We start from the raw sequence: 25,406 nt of genomic DNA on the forward strand, positions 1-25,406 counted from the left end.
ACAGGCACACATGCAATAGACAACGAGCACACACACACACACACGTGCCCTCTGACCTCAAGCAACACGTCAAGGGCAAGCGTCTGCTTGGAGGCCGGCAGCAGGCACAGGTTGTCCACCACGATGACGCGCATGAAGTCCAGGACGATCTTGCGAGCCGGGTGGCTCGCCAGCAGGGCCTTTCCGGCCACGCTCACCGACTCCGACTGGCTGCGGTTGAGGCCGCCCCCGTCCGGCCCCACTATCGACTTGTACTCGTCAGCCGGAGAGCCCACGTCCAGGATGTCCTCAAAGTCACTCGACTGCCACCACCACGGAGGAGGGAGGGGCGGGGAGGGTGGAGTACCGCCAGCATCATCAGCAGCATCGGTATCTTGACCGTCATCATCAGTTGTATAATAGTCAAAAGCAGCATTTGAAAATCATAGTCATCGTCAAAAGCATCACTTTCATTGTCACCATTAGAGCATCATTGGCATAATTGTCATCAGCAGTATCCTCAGCAACATCATCACCATGAGCATCATCTTCACTGTCTAGGCCATCACTATCATAACCATCATCACAGTGGTGGCGTTGGTGGTTGTGGTGCTGCCCGAGGGCCTCACCATCTCCGAGACGGGGCGGCTGTGCAGAGGGAAGAGCGTCGCCGCCAGCGCCGAGAGGAAGTCAGGGCTGCTCCACAGCGACGCCATGTCGGCCACGTTGTGGTAGAGGTAGCGGAAGAACTGCAGCAGCGTGACCGGGTACTCCCTGAGCCACGAGCCCTCCTCCTCCGACTGCCATGGCTGCACAGCAATGACAAAAATCCCCCGTATAGCCTTAACAGACTGTTGGGGCAAGTGCTGTTAGTGAGCATCGATGAAGGCCGGCACGGTAGACGAGGGGGTGAGTGGCCAGCACCACCCCCAACTACCTTTGTCTACCCAGTGGCGATATTTTTACACACTGCACCAGGTACTCATTTGAGGCCAAGTCGACCTAGGAGAGGCACAGGGCCGGTTCAGATATTCGTCACTGGTGTTGGCTGTAAGCGGGAATCGAACTCGGGTTGGTGGGTTCGTAGCGCAGCGCGCTAACCGTGACACAACCGTTCCCCACGGCTGCACGGCACCATGACACACAAACTCAATCGTTGTGGCAGGGTGGCGCAGTTGGCCTGTGTTACATTCGAGTCTCGGGCGCCGTTCTGTGCGGAGTTTATATGTTCTCCAAAAGTGTTCTGTGTGCATTTCTTCCGGTTTCCTTCCATAATACAAAACATATATGATGTAGCTGGTATTGACCAAACATCCTAATGCTGAAAAATCACCTGCAAATTACTCAATTGGGATGACACAGCAGCAACATTGCCCCCTACTGCAAAAACTTAGCAGGACCCTCCCGAATAAGAGTTTCCAAAGTCAGTGAGGATTTGCTGGGTAAACAGGCAGTAGAAACAACAACAACAACAACAACGTGTTATTTGTATATGGCGTTATTCATGCAAACTGTGTCTCAGAATGCTGTAGAATTCGTGAGGAGCTGTACCTGGTTCAGCATGCTGCGCAGCATGGACAGCAGGAGAATAGCAGCCTCAGGGCAGATGCCATTGATGGGCGCCACTGCTGCCAGTCCAGAGGATTCGCTCGCAGGGACCCCGAAGATGAACGTCCAGATCGAGTCCAGGTCAAACTAAACCAACAAGACACATACATGCGCCAACATCATCATCATCGTCACCAACCCAAACTCACCAATAACAACATAACACACACACACACATGCACCCACAGCACACACATGTGCACAATACACTCATGCTAACACACAAGGGCACGTACACAGAGACAGTATAACCATCACAATGAATTTCATTCTGCATTTAATTAGGCCAATTTCAAGCTCTGAGAATGAAAATGTCGATATGACAATTATGCGAAAAGCCTCCCTCTCGTACGCAGAGTGGGTGGGAAAGCGTTGCCCTCCACTGTGAGGACCAGAGGGATCTCAGAGGTAGTTACGTGATATTACCTTCCGTGGAGCACACTGCACGAGATCTGAGGCGATTCTTCATCTCGTGACTTCCCAAGGTGGGCGGTCACAAATAAAGATATATTTTCAAATAGGGCCCCTATATTAACAACAATAATAATGAAAAAAAACATTTTACGTATTTTCTCTGGACAATATCATCGCGCCCCCTTCCCCTTGGATCCGCCAGAGTGCCACACGACGCTGGGAGCGTGGTACGGCGGTCAAACCGGGGAAAATCCGCACGAGAAAAACAAAGCCCAGGGGGGGTGGAGAAGCACCTTGAGGTCGCCGGGCAGGCGGGCGATGGGCTGCTGCAGCAGCAGCGCCATGAGCAGGAAGTAGAGCTGCGGCACGGCGGTGTGGCGCGGCAGGAAGGCCTGCAGCACGGCGAAGCCCGGCACGTGGCACGCCTCGCGGTTGATCTCGCGCACGCTCGAGCGCCCGCCGCTGCGGCCTACATTGATGCCTGCCGGCCGGCCGGGCAAATGGGCGGGCGGAGGAAAAGCATGGACAGATGGAGGGGTCACGGCACGCGCTGGACAAGAGGCGATCGCAAATCTGTGTGGTGGCTCGCGAAGCCTCTTCATTACCCTCAACAATAGCCCGACATCTCACATCATCCTCTTCACCCACGCCTAACACACACCCCACCTCCAGCCCGAAGGTGGGTCGGCAGTAAAGCGAGCAACTCGCAATCGGAAAGTTGGGAATTTAATCCTGGTTGGAGGGTTGACTCAGCCCATCATCACTCCAGGGTCCATAAAACAGATGCCACTTTGTGGGGAAGTTATCAGTGTTTGCCCAATGGAGGGATCACCCCCGCCAAAGCAATGTGGAAGTTCCAGGGCTGTAGACAGGCGAAGGGCATCAATGACTCAATGCTCACTGGGCAGGAGATCGCCACTTCACCGACTCTTTCTAGCCCCCCCAGCCTCACCATTGCCCCAGCACCGTCCGGACATACCCAGCACGGAACCGATCTTGTTGGTGAGCACAGGCTCAGTGTGGTCGAGCCAGCCGCCCCCCGGGGCACCCTCGCGGAAGCGCGCCAGCACCGAGGGGTGGGACAGCAGCGCAAGCAGCACGCGCATGCTGGCGAGCACCGTGCTGGGGTGCAGGTGGCCCTGCGTGAAGAGCAGCAGCCAGTCGAAGCCCAGCGTCCTGATCACGTCCTCGCACGCCCTGCAGCGCCAACGCCACACGCGCACAAACACAGAGATTCCCCCATGAAACCTTTCACAGACTTTTGAGAAAGTGCTGATTGCAAGGACCTATTGAGGCCGGCATGGCACCTAAGGGGGTGGTGTGGCCAGCACCACATCTGGTCGACTTTGTCTCCCCAATGCCGAGGTTTAGGCCTGAACACCGTGCCAGGTACTAATTTAAGGATGAGGCAACCAGGGCGAGGTTCATATATTTGTCACCGATGTTGGCTGCGAATGGGAATCGAACTCGGATCGACGGGTCTGTCGAGCAGCATGCTTACCACTGTGTTACTCACACAAACAAAGATCACCCGTATAACCTTAACAGACTGTTGGGGCAAGTGCTGTTAGCGAGGCTCGCACGGCACACGAGGGGGTGGGTGGCCAGCACCACGACCGGCCGTCTTCGTCTCCCCAGTTGCGATGTTCACACATCGCACCAGGTACTCATTTTAGGCTGAGTCGACCTAGCGGAGGTCCAGGACCAGTTCAGATAATCGTCACTGGTGTTGGCCGTAAGCGGGAATCAAACTCGGGCTGCCCAGTTCGTAGCGCGGCGCGCTAACCGTTGCACTACTCGCACACACACAGAGGGTGGTCCGTGTTAAGGGTTAGGTATCAGTAATTGGTCAGATATGGTGAGTGTTAAGGCGAGGGCTGGCGATGGGATCAAAGGTATGGTTAGGGTTACAGTTGAGGTCGGTTGGCGAAGGGATTCGTGTGAAGCGTAGAGCTAGGGCTATGGTAGGGGTTACGGAAATGGTTATGGCTAGGATTTATGGTTGGGATTTGATTAAGGTTGGAGATAGGCGTTAGGGTTAGGGCTGGTGATGATGTTAGGGCCTGGGTTATGGGCTAAAGTAAGGATAAGAGTTGAATCTCGGGTTATGGCTATGCTTAGGGTTAGCACTCGCGTTGGAGCTATGTGTAAAGGTTATAGCCAGGGATATGATTGTCCTGGGGCTGGGAGCCAGGGGTCAGGATGGAGCCATGCTTAGGGTTGGGAGCCAGGGTTCAGGATGGAGCCATGCTTAGGGTTGGTAGCCAGGGTTCAGGATGGAGCCATGCTTAGGGTTGGGAGCCAGGATTCGCCGCGGGCAAGTGCGCTCACGTGAGGCTGACTGCGCTCTTGTCGCGGGCACCGTGCGTCAGCAGCGCGAGGAGCGTCTCCAGCAGCTGGTTCCTGAGCCACACAGTGCGTGCCCCCCCCTGACCCGCCACCTCTTCCTCCCAGCCTGCAAGCGCCGCACACGCCACAACCACGCGCACGTCGTAAGCCACAACCAAACACGCATCACACCACAACCGCACACCACAATCCCACTTCTGTTGATGTCAGCAAAGTCCTGCTGCTGCAATTACCACAGTTATATCACTGCTGTTACCACAGTCCCACTGCCATGGTTGTTACCACAGTCCTGCTGCTGCTGTTACCACAGTTCTACTAGTGCTGCTGTTACGACAATCCCACTGCTGTTGTTGTTACCAAAGTCCTGCTGTTGCTGCTGCTGCTGCTCGTCCCTGTCGGGGCATAGCGCCTTCTCGCTGAGCAGGTGTGGGGGCAGCGTGGCGGCGAGGAAGTGTCCGAAGCGCAGCAGGTCGCCGGGCGAGGGGAAGGCCTGCAGCAGGAGGCGCAGCACGCTGGCCACGGCGCCCACGGAGGCGCGCGACAGCGAAGCGTCGCGCAGCGTCAGCAGCAGCCGCGGAACGAGCCCAAATTCACGCATGAGCCGAGCGTTACGGGTCGCCTCACTGTGGGGGGCAGACGGGGGGGGGGGGGGGGGAGAGAAGTGAGTGGTCCGAGTGTGAGGGGTGGGGGGAGTGTCTTGGTACGTGTCTCTGTGTGGAAGCGAGATCGAGCGACCTTGGTAGGGAACGGTGGGCGCGGATGCACCTTGACCTGTGGGGTTGGGCAAGAGGTGGGCAGTTTAGACGTTGTGTTTGGTACAGTACAATGGATGTTGCTGCGTGGCCCTCTGCTGCCCACCATGCATGCCCACAGCATCCTCTAGCACCTGCTCTAAACAGTGGTCGGTGACCACTCGGAACCTGGAGAGTGCTTGGATGGGCGACCACTATCCAGGTTCAACCCCGCTTAGCGTCCGGGATCTGATGAGATGGTTACGGTTGCCATGACCATCGCTCATTGATTCCTCCTGTCATGTTGAAGTCTACCAGACACTGACAATTTTGTCTCATCAACACTCACTCACCACACTGCAGATCACAGCACTCACCCACTGACTCACTCATCCACTCACTCACCACACTGCAGATCACAGCACTCACCCACTTACTCTCTCACTCATCCACTCACTCACCACACTGCAGATCACAGCACTCACCCACTTACTCTCTCACTCATCCACTCACTCACCACACTGCAGGTCACAACACTCACCCACTTACTCTCTCACTCACTCATCCACTCACTCACCACACTGCAGGTCACAACACTCACCCACTTACTCTCTCACTCACTCATCCACTCACTCACCACACTGCAGGTCACAGCACTCACCCACTTACTCTCTCACTCATCCACTCACTCACACACTGCAGGTCACAACACTCACCCACTTACTCTCTCGCTCATCCACTCACTCACCACACTGCAGGTCACAACAAGTCTCTTTCTGCGTCTTCGCTCACACTGCTCCACTTTTGGAATCCCCTCCCATCGCCTCGTTCCACAAGCTTTTAGAATAATAACTTTGCTCAATTCAAGAAACATGTTGACTCGTATATGTTACAACTCTGATATTGCTGTTTGTTGCTGACCATCTTACTTTTTAGGCCTTTTAAACTTTGATCAGCCATTGAGTTAAAATGAATATATATACTGGGTGATTTAGCCGAAGGCCATTTAGACGCTGCATGAATGTAATCTGTTGCTGTGGCTATTGTTGTTTTTGTGTTCACCTGGACTCAGTAAGCAGCTCCACAAAGTGCTCCAGCAGAGACAGGTGGAGCTCGTACGGTGCATGGAGCCAGACCTGTGGTGAAGCAGGGACGCACATCGCTCGCAACACAGGACGGACACGGAGCCTTCAACTAAAACCAAACTCTCAAGAGTCGAGGTCAGGAGGTCATCACTCCAATGGCGTTAGTCCCCTTCCTTCTGCTAGATCCCACAGCTGCTGCAAAGGTGGCACTCCACCTTCAAGGACTACACGGCCCAGTGGTAGCGCGGTCGCTGTTTGTTGCAGAGGTGCGTGGGTCGAATCTGCCAGACCACTCTGGTTAATACTGCGGTTGTAATAAGTGGAATAATCCGCACCGTATGCTTCATAATCGATGTTAAAGAACCCCTGACGTCATTCACAAGCGTAGAAACCAAATTTGGCAAATTCGAAAACTACCCACAAATTACTCAATTGGAATAATAGGGTTTTCCTCTTTTTTCTGACAACAAAACTGAAACCTTTTTACGAAGAATCATGTCTGCATTACCCACAATACTTGTGGTCAAACAAAAAACACTGATAATATATGTATTGTCCTTGAAACTGTTGGTCCACACCAGAGACGGCTTTCTTTTGAGCCTCGTCTCAATTCGTGCTAGACCAGAGGACGCCAAAAGGCGCACAGCTCAAAGACAATGCACTATCAAAGTAATGAGGGCTCGGGGTACGCATCTAGATCTGGTGTGGACCAATCAGTTTCAAGGACAATGCATTCATTATCAGTGTGTTTTTTGTTTGCATTTTGACCACAAGTATTGTGGTTAATGCAGACATAATTTATTGTAAAAAGGTTTCAGTTTTCTTGCCAGAAAAAAGGGGAAAAACCCTATTATTATATTTTGGTACTGGCAAAGGAGGTATAATGATACTCAATTGGAATCATACATTCCAATCATCGCCCCCTCCGACTGGCAAATTCATTATTAGGATGGGGGGCTTTAGGAGGGAGGGAGGGAGGGAGGGCAGCACCTCGAGGTCACACAGCAGGTCCTGGAAGCCAGCGGGGTTGGGGATGAGGCTCGTCTCGCGCCCGCTGTCCAGCGTGCCGACCAGCGAGAAGGTCAGGTGCAGGATGTGGCTGTTGAGCAGAGAGCGCTTCCTCTTGAGCAGCATGGCGAGCAGCTGGTGGCGGCCATGATGACGGTTCGCGGGCAGGGCGGGGGGAACAGGGAGAGAGCCACTCCTTTGGTAACCAGCGTCAGGCAGCAGTCGGTTTAGGCTTTTGTTGTTGTGGGGGTGTGCTCACCTGGTAGCCGCGAATGCGCTCCATCTCCTTGCAGGCGAGTGGGTTGCTTTTGACGACGCACACCAGGGCCTTGACGGCCGCGTACAGGCCTTCCACGTCCGCCGCCATGGCAACCAGGCCCAGGATGGCCGCTGCGCCGCCCACGTACTGCAAGGTGCTGGCGAGCTGGCGCGGCACAAACGTGCGCACGCCTGCAGCGACCAACGAGCCACAACCACAACCACCACAATCACCGTGAAGTGGATTACTCACAAAAACCACAATGACCAATGCAATCACCGTTAATTGGATTACTCACAACAGCCAGCTAAGAACACAGGCATCTTCAACCAATTGTAGAGCGATTTTCTGCTCAAACGAACATTGAAATTGCTTTGACTCTAAATATATAAATGGACAAAACAAGAATCTTGGTCCACGTGGCTTAGCGGCGTCCAGACAGGGCACACATTCCCCGCGGACCCCACGGCCCCCGCGGCGTGGCTCACCGAGATAGCCGAGGAGGGCGGCTCCGATGGTGCGTGCCGGCCCGGTGAGGTGGCACGCTGTGTTGAAGAGCAGCCGGATCGGGGTAGCGTTCTCATGGGACAGCAGGCCGAGCTGCGGACACGCGGCGTTGTTATTCTAAAAGAGTCGATCAATTTGTCCTGGCGTCATGGTCCAAATTTGCCAAATAAAAAAAAGTGAATTACGCAATAGGGATTACACATCACAACGTTGCCCTCTAATGTGAAACTACTGCAGACTGTCTGACGCACAGCGCCTTCATGATAGCCTTGCACCATAAGAATGGCGTGAATACGCAATGTATATCATTATTATGATTACAGGTGGCAGTGGGGGTCTGCGTGCGGCAGTGCGGGTGACGGGCGGCAGTGGCGGTGACAGTGGCGGGTGACAGATGGACCTGTTTGGCGATGGCCTTGCTGTCGGCGCGGTTGTAGACCTTGCGGATGCGCGCGACGGTCAGCGAGGACTCGGACAGCGCGTTGAGGCCCAGAGAGACCCTCTCCTCGACCACCAGGGGCCCAAGGCTGCCTTCGGCCTTGGGGTCTTTGGGGTCTGGATGCGTCACCACCAAGCAAGGAGACGTGTGCGTTAATGCGCATGGGTGATCAGGTGTTACAGCAAGGGCTGGAGGGATGGAATAACATTTAAACAAAATTATTTGTGATGGTTAATATCTAATTGCAATCTGATTGGTTGTTTCTGTTAGGTCATGACACCTATTTAAGATGCCGAGTCAGGTGCTGCGGTTGTTGCAACTCCCTGGATTCTATCATGACAATGCTTGGTACAGTTTAAGGGAACCATCGCCTATCTAATCGCTACATGCGATTGTGGGAATTGCTTTCCTCCCGGTGTGTGAGCTGAAACAATATCAACTGTCGCATTAAGGCTTGCACACCACGTGACAGCTTAAATATGGCCAGATCATTATGTGGTCTCACCCAAAATTCAATTATGCATGAAAACATTGGCTGTAAAAATCTCCATCTTAATTTAACACAAGATGTCTGGTGCGAGCCAGGGAATTTCAAAGCTACGATGGCTCCGTTCCTCGGGCTAATTAAAGCGGGCTTCGGAAGCGAAATGACAAAATAACTCATGCTCACTCGAGGCTCCCACGGCCTGGAAACTGCCCACGTAGCTCGAGCCCAGCTCAAATATGGTGGCCACAGCTGCCGGGGTCACGACCTCCTCCAGCAGGTATGTGGGGCCGAGACGCCACACCAGATGCGGCGCGCCCAGGAGCCGGGGCCCGGCGTCGCGCTGCGAGGGCGCCGTGCCGATGAAGCCAAACACTGACAGGCCGGCCGGCGGGTTTGCCGAGCCACCCGGGAAGGAGCGCACGTAGTGAAGCTGCGGGGGCAACACGCACCAAAGGAGCACGGGCGTAGAGTACAACGTCGCATGAGAGACCGCGGTGTCATTGTGTGTTCCTAAAGACATCCACAAAGCTGAAGGTCGCCCCGTTTAGTCCTGCTGGTGTATAACTATAAAACACTACGTGCTGTCTGCTTTACAGTAGACGTTAAATATCCCTTGATATAATTCGAAATGAGTAAATGCTATTGTGTGCTGGCGTCTTCAAACATTAGCTGCAATGCAATGCAATCGGGAACACACAGCAACAATCATCGCCCCCTACTGACAGACTCATACACACTTGCAGGCGGGGTGCTGAAGAATCACCTTTTGCCGCACAAGGACAGACACCACTGGGGGTGCCCCTTTCAAGAAATGGCCATTCAATAACCCAGCAGGTGTGTGTCCGGCGACTGCATAATGAAGGTTGCCAGCAGCGACACACGACTGACTGGTGCCACGCAATGAGATGCTGGGGGGGGTGGGGGGGGCGGCACCTTGGCGGAGCCGGCAGTTTGCCCGTTGAGGTAGAGCGTGGCGGTGCTGTTCTTGAGCACTCCGCGACCCAGGGTGAGCACCAGGTGGTGCCACACGCCCTCCTGCGCCAGCTCGGCCACGCGGAAGCGAGCGAGCGATGGCAGGATCTCATACGAGGAGCTCTCCTCCGCCGGGTCCTCCACTGGACGGACAAAGACAAAGGTACTTGTGTAACCATTCAGGTTAAACCAATTGAGGGCTTAAGAGACCTGGATACCTGGATAGGTCCCGGGTTCAATTCCTGACTCTGGTGCCTTTCTGTATGGAGTTTGTATGTTCTCCCCCTCTTCTGCATGGGTTTCCTCTGGATTCTCCGATTTCCTCTCATAGCAAGAACAACCATGCAATGCAACCGGTATTTGTCAAATATTCCAACGCCGAAACATCACCTACAAATCACTCTATTGGAATCATGTGCAGCAGCAACATCGCCCCCCTTTCTCCCTTTAAAAAACTTGGCAGGACCCTCGAGAAAAAGTTCCTTGAGCCTGGGCGAGCCCCTCCTGGGTAAAAGGAGCGCGAGAGCATTGGCGGCGAGGAAGGGCGGCGGCGGCGGCCTCACCCAGGCCGTGGAGCGGCTCCTCTCGCGTGGACACGACGAGCGAGCGGTCGCGCGCCGACAGCGTCACGGTGAGGCACGCGTGCTGCAGCTCCGCGCCGACGCCGCGGCGCACCAGCGTGAGGAGGCGCACCGGGTGGGGAGGCCGGCCCGGCGGGGAGAACCGCTCCACGCAGAACCACGCCGAGAAGGAGAGGCCCGACGCTGGCGGGAAGAGGCGCTCGCCTGCACGTGGGGTGCACGGGGCAGGGGGAGGGGGGTGGGGTGGCAGGGGTGGCGGGCACAGCGGGCGGAGGAGCGAGTCTGTCACAATGCAGAAACAGTGAGGCATTGTTGCCAGATCGGGAAGTCACTTCAACTGGACCACGTATATTTGTCCATTTCAAGCCAGTGTTGACGGTGACAGTGGTCGGTCTATTTATTGATTTATGTTGTGGGAGGGGGTCCCGTCCGGGCCTTGCCTGTGCCGATGCCGCTGGTGACGGCACTGTCCCCGGTGCCCCCCGAGCCCCCCGCTGAGCCCGGCACGGCGTTCTGTGGCGCCAAGCTGGGCAGGAACAGGCAGCTGAGCACACAGGAGCCAGGCAGGGAGGGGGGGGGAGAGACACAGAGGTGGCGTGAGGTTTCGCCCGAGTGTGCGAGTCGGGAAATAATGGTTTGACTTCGTGTCATTACAGTTTCACGTGTTTGTTTGGTTCTTGTGATATCTTTAGTTACAATTTACGTCTTCAATTACCTGATTGTACCTCGAATTTACATTGATGATCATTTAAAACTCCTCAAATTAACACAAAGGTTTTAGCAGCCACTATTATGAGTCATAATTGGGTTAAGCCAAGTAATGATCTGGCCAAATTTACTGGCGGAGCCAGTGGGGGGGGTGGGGTGGCACGTGCCCCATCAATGATCCGATTTAAATCCCTAATTTCGATGGGATCATTGGGGTTCATTAGTAATAAATGGGCATTTGCGACCCCCACTGCCACTGTGTAGCATATTACTGTGTGCCAGGGACTTATGAGATGATAGGACAATAGTCTGAGTCCAAAATTGGCAATAAGTAACAGCAAAGCAGTTATAAGTGACTCAAAATTGTGCGCAGTTGCGTATACAGTCCACGACTTCCCTGAAGACATTCACCTTCAGCGAGCGCGATGCCGATCACACAACGCGGTTCGAATTCGACCCTCGATTGTTGGCTGTGCCATCGCCGCACACGCGTTGAATAAAAAGCAAGGGACAAGTCCTTACTCACTAACAACTCCTTACTAACAACTCCTTACTTACGAACAACTCCTCTATCATTTCTCATTGCTGGAGGGGTTGCCCCCCCCCTACCTAAAAATCCTGGCTCCGGCATTGGCCAAATTTGTGTGGCCAAGACCCTCCACAACCCGACAGCCAAACAAATGACATCTGTCATGCGTAAAAGCGTTTAACGTGCCAATCGTTATTGGTGGGCCACACTGGTGAGTTGTAGAACAATTCTCACAAACAAATATGGCAGTGATATACGCGACGTTTCGCTTGACAATGCACCAAGCAACTTCAGGACAATCCAGGAAGCCAAAATAAAATCCGGAAAGTGAGAAAACACGTCCTATCTAATCGCTAAAGTTAGCTGTGAGATTTGTTCTTCAACTCAGCAGTGTGAGCCAAACCAATGATGATTGGCACGTTAAGCACTCGCGCACACGATAATTGTACTTTGTTCGGCAATGTTTGGTGATTTCACTACAAATCTTTAGCGCTGCCGCCGGGCTGTGTCACCGCCGCTCGCTGGCTCTGCCTCCCTGATGATAACTCACGTACCCGAAGCCTTCGGGGGCCATGTCGAACTCGACGAAGGGCGGCGTGCTGCCGCTTCCGCTGCTGCGCACATCGCGCGGCGTCGTCATGGAGACGAGGCACTTGACGCGCGTCAGCGGCACGGTCACAGAGTCCAGCGGCCGCAGCAGCAGCAGCCCCCGGTGCCAGCGCTGCAACTGCAGCTGCTGCTGCTGCTGCTGCTGCGGAGATTCGGAGCCCGGAACCCCGTTGGGGCACTCGGCAATGTCTCCCAAGATGCCTAAGGGGCCGGGGCGGTTATGGTTAGGTTCGGAGAGAGTGGGGGGCAGAATAGGGTATGGGTGGGGTAGTAAAGAAGAAAGGAGGTCTACTGGATGTGGCGTGCCAGGTCCAGAAATATATTGAGGGTCACCACGCCGGTGACTGAAACCGAGGCACCGCTTTTCGGGAAGCTCGTGAGGATTGGCGAGCGTGGGGGGCGGCGCGGTGACTCACGGGCCGCGACGCCGTCGCTGTCGGAGGAGGAGGAGCTGGAGTTGAGGCGGTGGAGCCGGTACACGGTGGCCGCTCTGCTGTCCCACACCAGGCAGCTCAGCGGGTTCCCCAGCCGCAGGAACTCTCTGGTTTAGCGGCCAACGACGGTCACGAAAATACACGAGGACACGACAACAATGTGCCCGTCACTCCGCTCGTACTCAACCTTCCTGATTTAAGATCTCGTCAGGCTGAGAGGTGATGAACGAGAAAGCGAGGCAGAAGTGGCTATCGCCTCCTGCACCGGCGGAGGATTAAGAAGAGCTCGCAACGTGACAGTGGTTACCTGGCTCAAACACTGCTGCCGACATCCATCATACAAGTCCATCAGTCTCTGTGTGTGTCTATGGACCTCTATGGTAGTCTCTTGGGTCTCTATGTCTACCTATAAATCTCCATGTGAGACTCTATGTCAAATTATAGACCACATATTAAAGCCACTGCCCATGTCTATCACTCGTGGGCAGCGCTTGAGATAAACACCGGGCTACTCCTTAAGGCGTCCACTGGCTCACTCACCAACGTCGAGATGAACGTATTAACACTGCTGTTCAACTCGCCGCCATACGAACAATGAGGAATATCGTGGAAGCAGCAGGGGCAGAGACCGGGAGGCGAGTCGAGTGAAATTGGTGCTTTGGAGAGGTGAGGAGCCAGGGCATAAAGGGCTGCGGAGTAGATGATGAGACGATGGCCCGAGACAGGAGTGAGCGGATGGATAGGAAGGCAAACCCCTGCCAGGAAGAAGGCAGATGCCGGCGTAGAAGAGGGGCGCCAGTGTCTGGGAGAAGCAGCCCCGTGTGGGAGTCTCACCGCAGCTCGGCGGGCTCGATGGCCTGCGACGCGAGCCGCTCAAAGAGCCGCTGGAGCGGCGCATGCAGCGGGTGAGCCTCATCGGCGAGAGCCGGGCCGCAACGTCGCACCAGCGCGCCCTGCAGCCCCGCGCGACACAACACCTGCTGCGCCGCATCGCCCGGTGACAGCAGCTGCAGCAGCCCAGCCAGACGCAGCTGCAGCTCCAGCGCCTGCTGGCTCACGGGTGGTGGGGAGAGAGAGCGCCGCAAGGAGCACGCGTCACTCCCCGGCGTCGACGCGGCGTAGCGAGCGGCGCGCAGCTCGGAGGGTTCACGATGGCCGTGCCAGGGACGCCGAGCCGGCACCGCAGCGAGACCGCGGGTTCGAGGGCCGCGTGGACATTTGCAACATTCACGACCTCAACAACCCTCTGGGTAGATCGTGAAGCAGATGACCGTGACCTTATCCCCCATCCATCAGTGTCAGTCTGGTTTCTAGGCAGTTGATGAGGAAGTGGCCTGAAGCCCAGATTAGAACCAAGGTTCTCAGCAGTGCCGACTCAACATGTCTGAACTCTGTGATTACACCGAGTTCTATAAATCATCTGCAAATGTACTCAGGAACGCCTCCTCTGAGTCTCGTGGCTCAGGAAGGTCCCGCTACATTGGGATGTTTGGCACTGCGGGGAGTAGCGACAGCGGGCAAAGTGGTGAGGAAGGTGATGGGGGTGAGGAGGTTAGAACGGGGTGAGGAGAGGAACGGAGAAGAGTGAGGGGGTGAAGAGGGGGAGGGTGTGAGATGGGTGAGGTTAGGAGAGTGAGGGTATGAGGAGTGTGAAGGAGCTGAGGATGAGGGGGTAAGGGTGTGAGGAGGTGAGGATGGTGGAGGGCGAGCGGTCCGTATTGTTGTCACCTGGGGCTGCTCCTCGTATGGAATGGAGGGCAGTAGGTCCACCATGGCCAGCACAGCTCCCGGGTGGACAACTTGAATGTCCGTGGAGGACGTGTTCATGGTGGACCTGTGGATAAGGCAGCCCAACAGTCACTCACCACGTGAGGGTGTGCACTGGCCTGGATGTGGCATTAGTCTGCCAGTAGACTGAGTAATTCTAAATAACTTAATAATTTCTTGCATTTAGCAATTTGTACCATGACGGTGGTACAAAATTCCCTCCATGATTAACATTATGTTAAAATCCACTGCAAGTGAAGTATTTTGTTAACATTCAGGGTGGCCTGCTGGACTTGAATCGTGAACCTCTGTTACTGCAGGTTCACGGGCCCACCCCATTCTTGTTTAGTATTCACGGTAGCAGCGATAGAGGAGTAATGAGGAAGTGACTGACTGCCGGCGAGTGGGTCACTACACCACGAGGCTACAATTATTACACCCACAAGACGATAACCGCCGCACAGCATACCCAGCTGATCAAATAAAGAGTGAATCAGCGGTTTAAATAACATCCATTTCACATATGGGAAGATTGCTGCAATGTTACATGCGTGTTCATGGCCGTAATAAAGTCGTTATTGAGTTGTTTATCGTTGCAGCTTCAACGATTTAGCCGCTGATTCATCCGCACATTTAAAGTAGGTAATTTAACACGAAGGTTTTCATAGTGGATAATATGATTAATAGCAAATTTCTGGGTTAGGCCATGCAGTGATCGAGCCAAAATCTTGTTGCAAAACCCTCAATCACCCAACACAGCCAAACAAACTGTCACACGTACACCTGGCAATTATTATCGTTGCAGCTCCTTACCGGTAGGTTGAAAAACAACCAAGTTTAGCAATTAAAAACAATCATTAAATACAATCACATGTATCAGTAACAGGGGGTGTGTTCCGGTTCCACATCACTCACCCATCAAACGAGTCCGTGGCCATGTGGTAGAGATACACAAACAGCCTGCCGCAGTGCTTGAGCGACGGAGACACGCGCTCCCCCGACCCACAGCCAGTGCCGCCTTCCGGCAGCAGCAAGGCATCGTGGGAGGAGAACGGCAGCGTGGGGCCCGCGGCATCGGGCTGGGGCAGCGCGTCGTGGGAACAGCCGGAGAGGGCGGCTGTCGCCCCCGCCAGCTGCCGCCCCCCAGTGAAGCAACCCAGCAGCCTCAGCGCCTCGGCCAGCTTGTCGTACTGCACCTCGCGAGCGAAGAATCGTGCGTTGGCCGGCTCCGAGTGCATGGCGGCCGTGAGCGTGCGGAACGTGGCCCTGAGCAGGCCGAACACCTCCCCCTCGTCGGCCTGCTCCCAGCAAGCACCGGGGCTAACGCTCAGCGAGTTCTCCATGGCGACGAGCAGCGAGGTGACATAGACGAAGCCGCCCACCTTGCGGAAGACGGTGCGCGCGCGATGACTTCCGGTGAGCACCTCCACGAGGGCCTGCGCGGGGGCAGGGTGCAAGCGGCCAATCGGCAGCGCCGGGTGGTGAGCGGAGGGCAAGGCACGGGGTGTGGTATACGCTCAGCTGGGAGCGGTGCTAGCGGTAACTCTCCCCCTTTGCTCTCCAGCTCCTGCTCGTCCTCCAATATTATTATACTCACCCTCTCCCTCTCTCTTCCCGTGCGTGTGTACGTGTGTGCGTGCGTGTGTGCGTGCGTGTGTGTGTGCGTGTGTGCGTGCGCTCACGGCGAGGATGTCAGACTTGAGCGTGATCTCGCTGGGCCCGGCCGTGTGCATGAACCCAAGCAGCGTGCCCATATCATCGTCGCCGCACGCCGACAGCACGAGCTGCTGCACCACGCGCAGCGCCAGCGCCCGGCACTCGGCGTAGCGTACGATGTTGTGCACGCAGCGCGCTCCGCCCAGCTCGCGGAACGCTCCTGCAGCACGACACGCACAAACACAAACATCCCCCCTGTAGCCTACACAGACTGTCGGGGCAAGTTGCTCTTGGTGAGCACACATTACATGCGGCATGGCACACAAGGGGGTGGTGTGGCCAGGCCCGTGCCCGGCCGCCCTTGCCTCCCAGTGCTGATGTTTACACGCCGCACCAGGCACTCAGTTTAAGGCTGTTGGCTGGGAGCAGGAATCGAAATAGGGTCACTGGTTTTGTAGCACAGTGCGCTTACCACTGCAAGACCGCTCTCCATAAACACTATTGGAAAAAAGATCCCCCGTATAGCCTTAACAAACTCTAGGGGCAAGTGCCGTTAGCGAGCACCTATAAAGGCCGGCACGGTACACGAGCGGGTGGATGGCCAACACCACGTCCGGCCGCCTTTGTCTCCCTAGTGGCGATGTTTACACATCGCACCAGGTACTCATTTGAGGCTGAGTCGACCTAGGAGAGGCCCAGGATGAGTTCAGATAATCATCACCGGTGTTGGCCGTGAGCGGGAATTGAACCCGGGTCGCCAGGTTCGTAGCGCAGAGCGCTAACCGCTACACTACCGCTCCCCACAAAAAACACGCACGTACACACACACACACGACGTTGTGTACATAGCGCATGCCGCTCAACTCACGTAACGGATCAGCAACACGTCACGCAAAATAAACACAAGCAACAAACATGAGCACGTAAACAATAAAAACATTCACATGAACAAGGTGATGCCAAGTACCCAGCACACTCTGCCAAGCTCACAGAACATGACAAGAACAACACTGGGCACCACCTTCCACAACCGCCACTATCACCTGCGTTGTTGTTGGAGTCATGCAGCAGTTCTGTCAGCGTGTCCATGACGAGCCACGCCAGCTCCCTTTGATCCTCCGAAGCGGCAGTGGCAGTACCAGCGGCTGTTCCATCATAACCACCACCACTACCGATGCCGCCGGGGGCTTGCTGCGAGGGATCCTTGAGCAGTGCGGCGTAGCGGTGCAGGCAGGTGACCAGCGCCTCCAGGATTCCGACATCGCGAAATACCTCGCGGAAAGTCTCGGGGTGTCGCGCCAGCAGCCGTGCCAGCGAGCGCACGGCCGCCACGCTGCAGCCCAGCGACTCGCCGGCCTTGAGCAGGATGCTGACGCCGATGAGCTCTTTGCAGGGCACGTAGTCCAAGGTGAAGACCACGGACTCGAGCAGCTGGAAGAAGCGCTCTTGTACGCGTGCCGGCTTCGCATGCAGCCGCTCCACGAACTGCGGCAGCGGCCGCTGGGACTCGAGGATGAAGAAGTTGGCCGGGTCGGAGGTGAAGAGGTTGGATGTCGCGTCTAGGATGGTGCCGCACAGGTGGGTCGTGTGGGCCTTGAGGAAGGCCGACTGCAGCACGCCGAACGCCTGTAGGTTTCGCACGCTCATGCCTGCCAGGGCGATGCCGGGTGGGGCGGGGTGACAGTGTGCTTATTAAACGGGAACGTTGAGATTTGTGCCTTTCTGAGTTATGGTTACGTGCTGTTGAAGAGTAGTGCCGGCGACTGAGAGAGGTATTAATTTGCAATAATGTGAAACTTCAGGGGAACAGGAGAACACGTTCAGGATGAAAATTAATAGAAAGGTCTGGATGAGTGGGAGAGTGGGCGAGTGATTGGGTTAGTGAGTGAGTGGGAGCGTGCATAGAAATAACAACACACAAAGGTGTGCTCCCAAACAGCAGCAAGCCACAACTCCCATAATGCCTTGCATGCATGTTATGTGATCACTGCATTATAAGTAGAAACCTCTCAGCCTTATCCAGACCACCAATTCAGGTGATGGATGTGTGGCCGTATTTTCGTTAAGACAACTTGACTCAGCATTGGGATAAATGCCTGATTAATAACTAAAATTAAAATGTATAATGTGCATTCTATGCTCGGATCCCAATGCGCAATGTATGAACAGCAAGAAACTAAAATAAACCAGTGCAACTGACCAAACAAAAGAGGGAAGGCCAGTTTAGAGATGGGTTTTCAAAGGAGACTTAAATATATCTACAGACTCTGATTACCTGATTTCAAGTTCCATAGCTTGGGTGCCACGCTAAGAAAAGCCCGATCACCAAAAGATCGCAAACTAGACCTGGGAGTGCTGAGCAGTTGGAAATCAGAAGATCTTAAGAACCTTGATGGAAGATATAAATGTATTTTCTGCAAGTAACGTAAGGTGAGCCCTTTTAAAGCCGATAGATGAATAGCAGTATCTTAAAATCCACTCGGAATATGACTGGTTAGGCAATGAAGAGATAAGAGGACTGGTGTAATGTGCTCATGTAACGGTGTATGTACAAGTACTCTAGCAGCTGCATTCTGAACAGGCTAGAGTCTGCCTAGTACTTTTCTCAGAATCCCAACCGATAAGGTGTTGCAGTAGTCGAGTCGGGACAACACAAAAGCATGGAAGAGTTTCTCCAAGTCAGCAGGTGACAGGAAGCGATGCATTCTGGCAATATTTCTAAATTGGAAAAAGGAAATTTTAACCACCTGAGATATATGTGCCTCAAAGGATAATAACCAGTCAGAACTGAACACCAAGGTTTCTGATCTCCCGTGTGGGACTGACATCGTGACCATCAATCAACAAACGAGGCAAACCAATTTTAGAAAGATGCGGAGGGGAGCCAATGAATATGGCTTCCGTCTTGTCGGCATTTAGTTGCAAAAAGTTTTGACGCAAATCATGAATTCACTCCTGTTAGTGATGCAGATAGCGCAGAAGATGCTGTTGCATCGTCTGGATTTAACCGGATATAATTTTGAGTATCATCTGCATAGCAATGGTAGGATAAGCCAAGATGTCGGAGCAGAATATCCAATGGTGCCATGTCGATGCTAAAATGTGATGGGCCAAGCACAGATCCCTGCGAAAGAAGAGAGAATCGGTCTAATTGGTGACTTGAAGCCATCCTTTGTGACAAAGTAATTGGCCATTAGGCAAACGCTTACGGGGGCCTCCATGGTGGAGAGGAAAGTGCTCTTCATGTGTGGCTTCCCAGAGCCATTGGGCAGCAATGAGCATTGAAGACCACCGTACTGACGGGTCCTGATGAGGACAAAGCCAGTCTAGAATTGTCTGATGGCAATTTTAACAGGATCAGAATCAGCAAAAACAATGGCGACACGGACGAGAGGCCAGAAGGAGGAGGAGGGTGGAGAGAGAAGGGAGGGGGGAGGTGGGGGATGGAGGGGGGAAGGAGGAGGAAGAGGGAGGAGCACCTTTGCCGAGCGGTTGCGGCACGGTGAAGCCCGGCAGGAGGTAGGGCACGCCGCTCGTCAGGCTGCTAGACGGACGCAGCTCGGCCGCTCCGCACGTGGACAGCGAGGCCACCAGCAGCACGAGGTTGCGCAGCCCGTCCCGCGCACCCTCCTCCTCCGCCTGCTCCAGCCTGCGCGGGCACCAGCCAAACCGCATCACACGACTCTAACGCCGTGGGCCACCAGGGTGGGGGTGTGGGCGGGTGATCGGTGGATGAGTAGGTGGGCGGGTGGATGGGAGAGTGGCTTTGGGTGGGTGGGTGATCAGGTGAGTGGGACAGCTACAAACCCAAAACATTTCGGTTGTGAGAAAATTGTGCTCCCACAGTAGAAAACCCGAAGGAGGGGGCACGCCAGCCGTGCCGAGTTGCCGTTACCTAACGCCGCCGGCACCGCCGCCGTGCTGCAAGCAGCCATATGACTCGACAGCAGCTGCGGTGGAAATGGAGGCGTGTTCCAGAAGCGACTCGTGATTGTCCGTCGTGCTTTCCTTTGTTTTATAATCGTACATATTTACTTTTAACACGGAATATAAATAACGTTACATTCTGGAAATAGAAATAACGGGGGCTTTGTTGAGAAAATTAAAAAAACGGAACACGCCACACGCCTGCTTTGGGCCCCAGTATTCAAAAACACCATGTACATTGATGGATATCTGGATAATAAAGTTAAGTATGAACAGGTGGCTGAACGAATGTATTAATGAATGCATGGACAGACATACAGATGAATAGGGTGGGCGAATTAAAGCATGCATGGGTGAACGGGCGAGCGTGCACAGGTAGGGGGGACAGACGGACGACGGCGTGCATTGGCACCGTGCCTGAGCATGAAGTCACAGAGGAACTGGTAGCCCTGGCAGCAGCGGAAGTCGTCGAGGAGGCTGTGCGACACCTCGCTCGAGTCCTTGAGGAAGCACAGGAGGCTCACAAGGATCTCGAGCAGCTCCGCCAGGCTCAGCTCGCTCGACTGACGCATCGTCTGCAGGCAGAGCCCCACGCACTCCTTGTCTGCACATGGAGAGGACGGGGAGAGGGGGGAGCAGAGTGTTTCACAAGCGCCTCGTACCGAGGACAGAACACTCGCAAGGTTCTCACTCAACCAAAACACCCCCACGGTTATCACTCATCCAAAACACCCCCACGGTTATCACTCATCAGAAACACTCGCACGGTTATCACTCATCCAAAACACTCGCACGGTTCTGACTCATCCAAAACACCCCCACGGTTATCACTCATCAGAAACACTCGCACGGTTATCACTCATCCAAAACACTCGCACGGTTCTGACTCATCCAAAACACCCCCACGGTTATCACTCATCAGAAACACTCGCACGGTTATCACTCATCCAAAACACTCGCACGGTTCTGACTCATCCAAAACACCCCCACGGCTATCACTCATCAGAAACACTCGCACGGTTATCACTCATCCAAAACACTTGCACGGTTATCACTCAACCCAAACACCCCCACGGTTATCACTCATCAGAAACATTGACGTGCTTGTCACTCATTCTTTGCTCGTGCCCCAAACACCGGGGGGATCCCTTCCCTTCATAAACGTCCCTGCTTCCTTTCCCGGCTCAATCACAACCTGATGATGAGCTCTCGATTCTTTGCGATAACTTCCCTTGCAGATGCATTTGACATCATACACCCTTGTCTGGTTGCATACGAGTGCAATAATCACCCTACATTCGAGCCAATTTTTGTGCGTGGAAAATCATTGAATATTGATTATGTTTGTGCACTGTTTTCTATTTTTCCTGTCATGCAGTTGTTTTTGCCACAAATTCAATACCGTTGCATACTCTTTGGTTCTTTCGGTAAAGTCACGTAGGTGAAAATAAAAAGAATAAATAATAATAAAATAATACAAATACTATAAAATAAAAATAACTAAATTAAATCACAACGTTTCGGAAACAACACAAGCTTCTGTCATCAGGTAGGGCAGCCACAGCAAGAAATAATTTTTATTTAGTTATTTTCATTTTTATTTTAATGTAATTAATTTTTTCTTATTTTATTATTATTATTTTTTTTCACCTACATGACTTTACCAAAAGAACCAAAGAGTATGGATCCTTGCAGTCACGAAAACTTCAAATCTAGAATCAACACCGTTGCTTTTGTCATGATTAATATTTGCTCCATTGTTGTATTTTTACGTTATTTTTGCTTTCGTAATTTTAGTGACGCAGATCACATTTTCATATGAGACTCATCCTGGTCACTTGCGTTCTCGCCCGATCACACTAAATAAACTTGAACTTTGAACTGGAACACTCCTGTACACAGTTCACTCATGCCGTGGATAGATAAACATTGTTTGCACAAAAACATATTTTACTTGCGCACTGGTTTATGCGCTGCTTCTCACTCATCGAGGGTGAGTGACCCAGCGCCCACGTGACTGCAAATATGTCGGCAAGTCACCGGTTACTTCGAGAAGCGGCACAATAACAGACATAGCAGCATTCTCCATCTTCACCCCGATTCCACGTGGCTAAATACACACGAGTTTCGTGTCACCGTGTTAGTGTTTTAGCTCGTTCACCTCTCCCACCAGATTGTAAAGAGTTAACAGGTTAGTTGGGGAATCAAACCTATAGCCAGTAGAGTCATCAATAGAGTAATCGTTCACTTGGGTAATCAGAGCCCATAGATTTGTGTACGACCACAGTGTGGATTCGAACCGAAGTTCTTTGCGTTGCTGGCTCAGCGTCTCTTGGAAAGTCAAAGCCAGAGTGAGTCCCAGCTCACATGCACACAGAGGCATTTGTTCTCATCTCCTGTTGACAGTCTGGAACAAGTGGTGGAAATTCCCCATTCCTATCGTGGGGGTGAGTTCAGCCAAAGGACATTTACTGTTGACTTCCCCATGAAGTGGAACTCATTTTACTGACCGTAGAGAGATGATGGCCAAGTCAACGATGGCTTGCTCTCAGCCCAAGCCAGCTGGCCATTATGAGGCCTTGCAGACAGCGTTATAAATACCAGCCCTGTACTCAATACCCTGCACATCATCATTGTTCCACACGGGCTCACCGCTCCAGACCTGGCCATTATCAACTGGTCGGTGATGTAGAGATGAGAGCGCCGATCTGGCACCGATTACAATCGGTCAAGTAAGCGATTACTCAATAATGCTCGGATGACAGGCCAGCTGGGGGGAGCAGCGCTGGCGACCGCGCACCGTGCAGGTACTTGAGCACGTTGGCGCTGAGGCCGTGTCGCGCCAGCGTGAGCAGCGCCTCGGCGGCGCTCTGCCGCCACGCCAGGTTGTGTGCCGGGCACCACGACGTGAGCGCCGTGAACACCAGCTGCAGGTCGTCCTTCTGCGCCAACTCCTCGGCCGGGGACACGAAACGACACAGCCGCACCAGGATCTGCGCAGCACAAACACAAACAAATTGCTGTTAAGTCTTAATAGTCTCTTGGGGCAAGCGCTGCTAGCAAGCGCCTATAAAGGCCAACACGACGCACGAGATGGTGTTGTGTTCATCACCACACCCAGCGGCCTTTGTCTCCGCAGTGCTGATGATTACATGCCGCACTAGGCACTCATTGAAGGCAGAATCCAACTAGGGGAGGCCCAGGACCGGTTCGGATATTCGTCACTGATGTTGGCTGTGCGCTAACAACTAAACTACCCTCTACTGACAACGTAGACCCACAGCAGCTGACACCACCTGTTTGTGCAAGGTGGTCACCCATCCAAGCACTGTCCAGGATCAACTCTGCTTCACTTCCGAGATCCAATGAAATCTGGTGCATTCCGGGAAATGTTGTGCTCGGCATCTCAAAAGAGAGAGAGAGAGAACAATTTAGTAAACCATAGACGAGCAGGAAGCCGTCCAGAACCGGCACCAACAATTGTCCAAAAACTGTGGCCCTCTAATGATTGAGACGATTGGCCAATTCCACTCCTGAGCTTTTACGAACAAAGTCATCCTTTGGTTACCACAAGCATGATAATCGCCCACTCCCCTTGTGTGGCACGTCTCACCTGCCCGAACACCTTCTGCAGCGCCGCGCGGCGCTCGAAGCACGACACGTCAGTCTGGTTCGCCAAGCCCGGCGCCGGCACCGGCGCCCCTGCCCCCGCCGGAGTGGCGGCGGCGGTGGCGGCGGCGGGGGGTGCGGCCGTGCCCCCCCCCGCTGTGGCCCGGCTGGGCCCCCCAGGGGGGGGCAGGTCAAAGAAGAGGTAGAGGCACTTGACAAGCGTGGACGGCAGCGACATGGTGGTCATGCAGTCGACGGTTTTCTGCGAGGAGAGGCGGAGGCGCGGCCCGTCAGGCTGTTACCACTGAGACTGTGGTATCTGTATACGATCATCGTTGTCGACATCATTGTCAGCCATGGTCATTCCATTGCTGGATGGACTCCCCAAGCCACTGGCACCACCTCTCACTATCCACCTCATCTCCACCTCAACAATTATCATCACCCTCACCACCACCAAAATCATCATCACCACGATCATCACGATCACCGCCACCATCATCATGACCATTGCCACCATCATCACCACTACAACAATCACTATCACACTCACCATCATCATCACAACCATCACGATAATCACCACTGCCACCACCCTCACCGCCACCCTCACGGCCGTCACCTGTCCCGAGGCTGCGAGCAGCTTGAGGGTCTTGAGCAGCATCCACCCGCGGCTGCTCTCCTCGCTCTGGTGAATCTCCAGAAACTGGGCGATGGCGCAGCTCGCCGCCTCTGTGAGACCCACAGGGCGCCACGCGTCACTCTCGCGCTCTCAACCACAGCTGCTTCCCTTCCTTTCCCCCCCCCCTGGGTGAACAATTGTTGTGAGAGTGATTTGTTTTGATAATGCGCTCTGTGCGCCGGGTTATCAGAGCGCTTTATAGTATGTATGTTGAAACTCCTTTCGCACCGTACGTAGCCAAGTGTGATAATCGGAGATGTGGGGGAAGGACCACAAACTAAACACATAAAGCAGTTCTAAAGAAATAAGTTTTCAATGTAGCTTTAAAAGTGCATAGCTCTAGTGGTTTCCTACAGAAGAGCATTCTAGACGGTGGCAGATGTGCATCTAAAAGCGCGTGATGCAGCGACCATCTTTGTTCGATGGCCAGCCAAATTCCCGCTGCGAGGATGACCGGAGTTTGTGTGAAGGTTTATGCTCCTTGACGAGATCAGCGAGGAATTGTGGTTCATTTGTGGCGAGCACTTTGTGTGTAATGATAAGTGACTTACATCGCATCTCATCTCAACACATTCCAAAGGGCACCCCCCGCCCCGCCCCCCCGGCACAAGAATACTCAGCGCCTGGCAAGCGGACATCAATCTGCAGGTAGTGGGCGATGGTGCTGTGTTTCCCAATTGAAAAATTTGTAGGTAAATTTACGTATTTGATCAATTTTAACCATGACGTCAGCGCAAAATCGCCTACTCTTGGAATTGACATCAAGGGATCCTTAACGTCAATCGTGAAGCATAAGGTGGATATTGTTATCGTTAAAACCGCAGTAAAAATCAGTTTGGGCTGTCGGAATCGAACCACAAACCTCTGCAATAAGCGGTGAATGGACTACTACTGGGCCATGCCACAGCCCATCTACCCGAGTTTGATTCCCGATGGTGACTAACATCGTTGGCGAAAGATATCTCATCCGGCCCAAGGCTGCTCGCTCTCAACATCCCACAATGGCCAGCGTGGTGAACTATGGCCAAAGAATCCCCATGACACACACGGTATGGGGAGGCCTTCA

The 25,406-nt window shown here is 53.8% G+C and overlaps 1 protein-coding gene across 2 annotated transcripts in view; it reads right to left on the reverse strand.

Annotated features, from left to right (window-relative positions):
* The window catches only part of WDFY3 (WD repeat and FYVE domain containing 3), an 80,491-nt gene that overhangs the window by 34,601 nt on the left and 20,484 nt on the right, over positions 1 to 25,406 (reverse strand). Inside the window, exons 5-32 of one of the 2 annotated variants that reach the window (XM_078613535.1) lie at positions 24,281 to 24,390; positions 23,663 to 23,920; positions 22,850 to 23,042; positions 20,467 to 20,653; positions 19,602 to 19,771; positions 17,166 to 17,771; positions 16,149 to 16,342; positions 15,382 to 15,902; positions 14,428 to 14,533; positions 13,534 to 13,748; positions 12,682 to 12,806; positions 12,211 to 12,466; positions 10,860 to 10,963; positions 10,402 to 10,623; positions 9,800 to 9,981; positions 9,050 to 9,296; positions 8,341 to 8,495; positions 7,922 to 8,033; positions 7,434 to 7,624; positions 7,157 to 7,309; positions 6,144 to 6,217; positions 4,708 to 4,973; positions 4,333 to 4,456; positions 2,981 to 3,198; positions 2,295 to 2,482; positions 1,531 to 1,674; positions 609 to 788; positions 57 to 302 (exon numbers count right to left, since the gene is read on the reverse strand). In XM_078613535.1, the coding sequence (XP_078469661.1) occupies positions 57 to 302; positions 609 to 788; positions 1,531 to 1,674; positions 2,295 to 2,482; positions 2,981 to 3,198; positions 4,333 to 4,456; positions 4,708 to 4,973; positions 6,144 to 6,217; positions 7,157 to 7,309; positions 7,434 to 7,624; positions 7,922 to 8,033; positions 8,341 to 8,495; positions 9,050 to 9,296; positions 9,800 to 9,981; positions 10,402 to 10,623; positions 10,860 to 10,963; positions 12,211 to 12,466; positions 12,682 to 12,806; positions 13,534 to 13,748; positions 14,428 to 14,533; positions 15,382 to 15,902; positions 16,149 to 16,342; positions 17,166 to 17,771; positions 19,602 to 19,771; positions 20,467 to 20,653; positions 22,850 to 23,042; positions 23,663 to 23,920; positions 24,281 to 24,390 (5,747 nt within the window). Of the gene's footprint in view, positions 1 to 56; positions 303 to 608; positions 789 to 1,530; positions 1,675 to 2,294; positions 2,483 to 2,980; positions 3,199 to 4,332; positions 4,457 to 4,707; positions 4,974 to 6,143; positions 6,218 to 7,156; positions 7,310 to 7,433; positions 7,625 to 7,921; positions 8,034 to 8,340; positions 8,496 to 9,049; positions 9,297 to 9,799; positions 9,982 to 10,401; positions 10,624 to 10,859; positions 10,964 to 12,210; positions 12,467 to 12,681; positions 12,807 to 13,533; positions 13,749 to 14,427; positions 14,534 to 15,381; positions 15,903 to 16,148; positions 16,343 to 17,165; positions 17,772 to 19,601; positions 20,321 to 20,466; positions 20,654 to 22,849; positions 23,043 to 23,662; positions 23,921 to 24,280; positions 24,391 to 25,406 lie in introns of those variants that run through there. The other variant, XM_078613534.1, reaches the window with a different exon arrangement.

The sequence above is a fragment of the Lampetra planeri genome, chromosome 41 (assembly GCF_965212315.1).
Source record: "Lampetra planeri chromosome 41, kcLamPlan1.2.h2, whole genome shotgun sequence".
Lineage (NCBI taxonomy): Eukaryota > Metazoa > Chordata > Hyperoartia > Petromyzontiformes > Petromyzontidae > Lampetra > Lampetra planeri.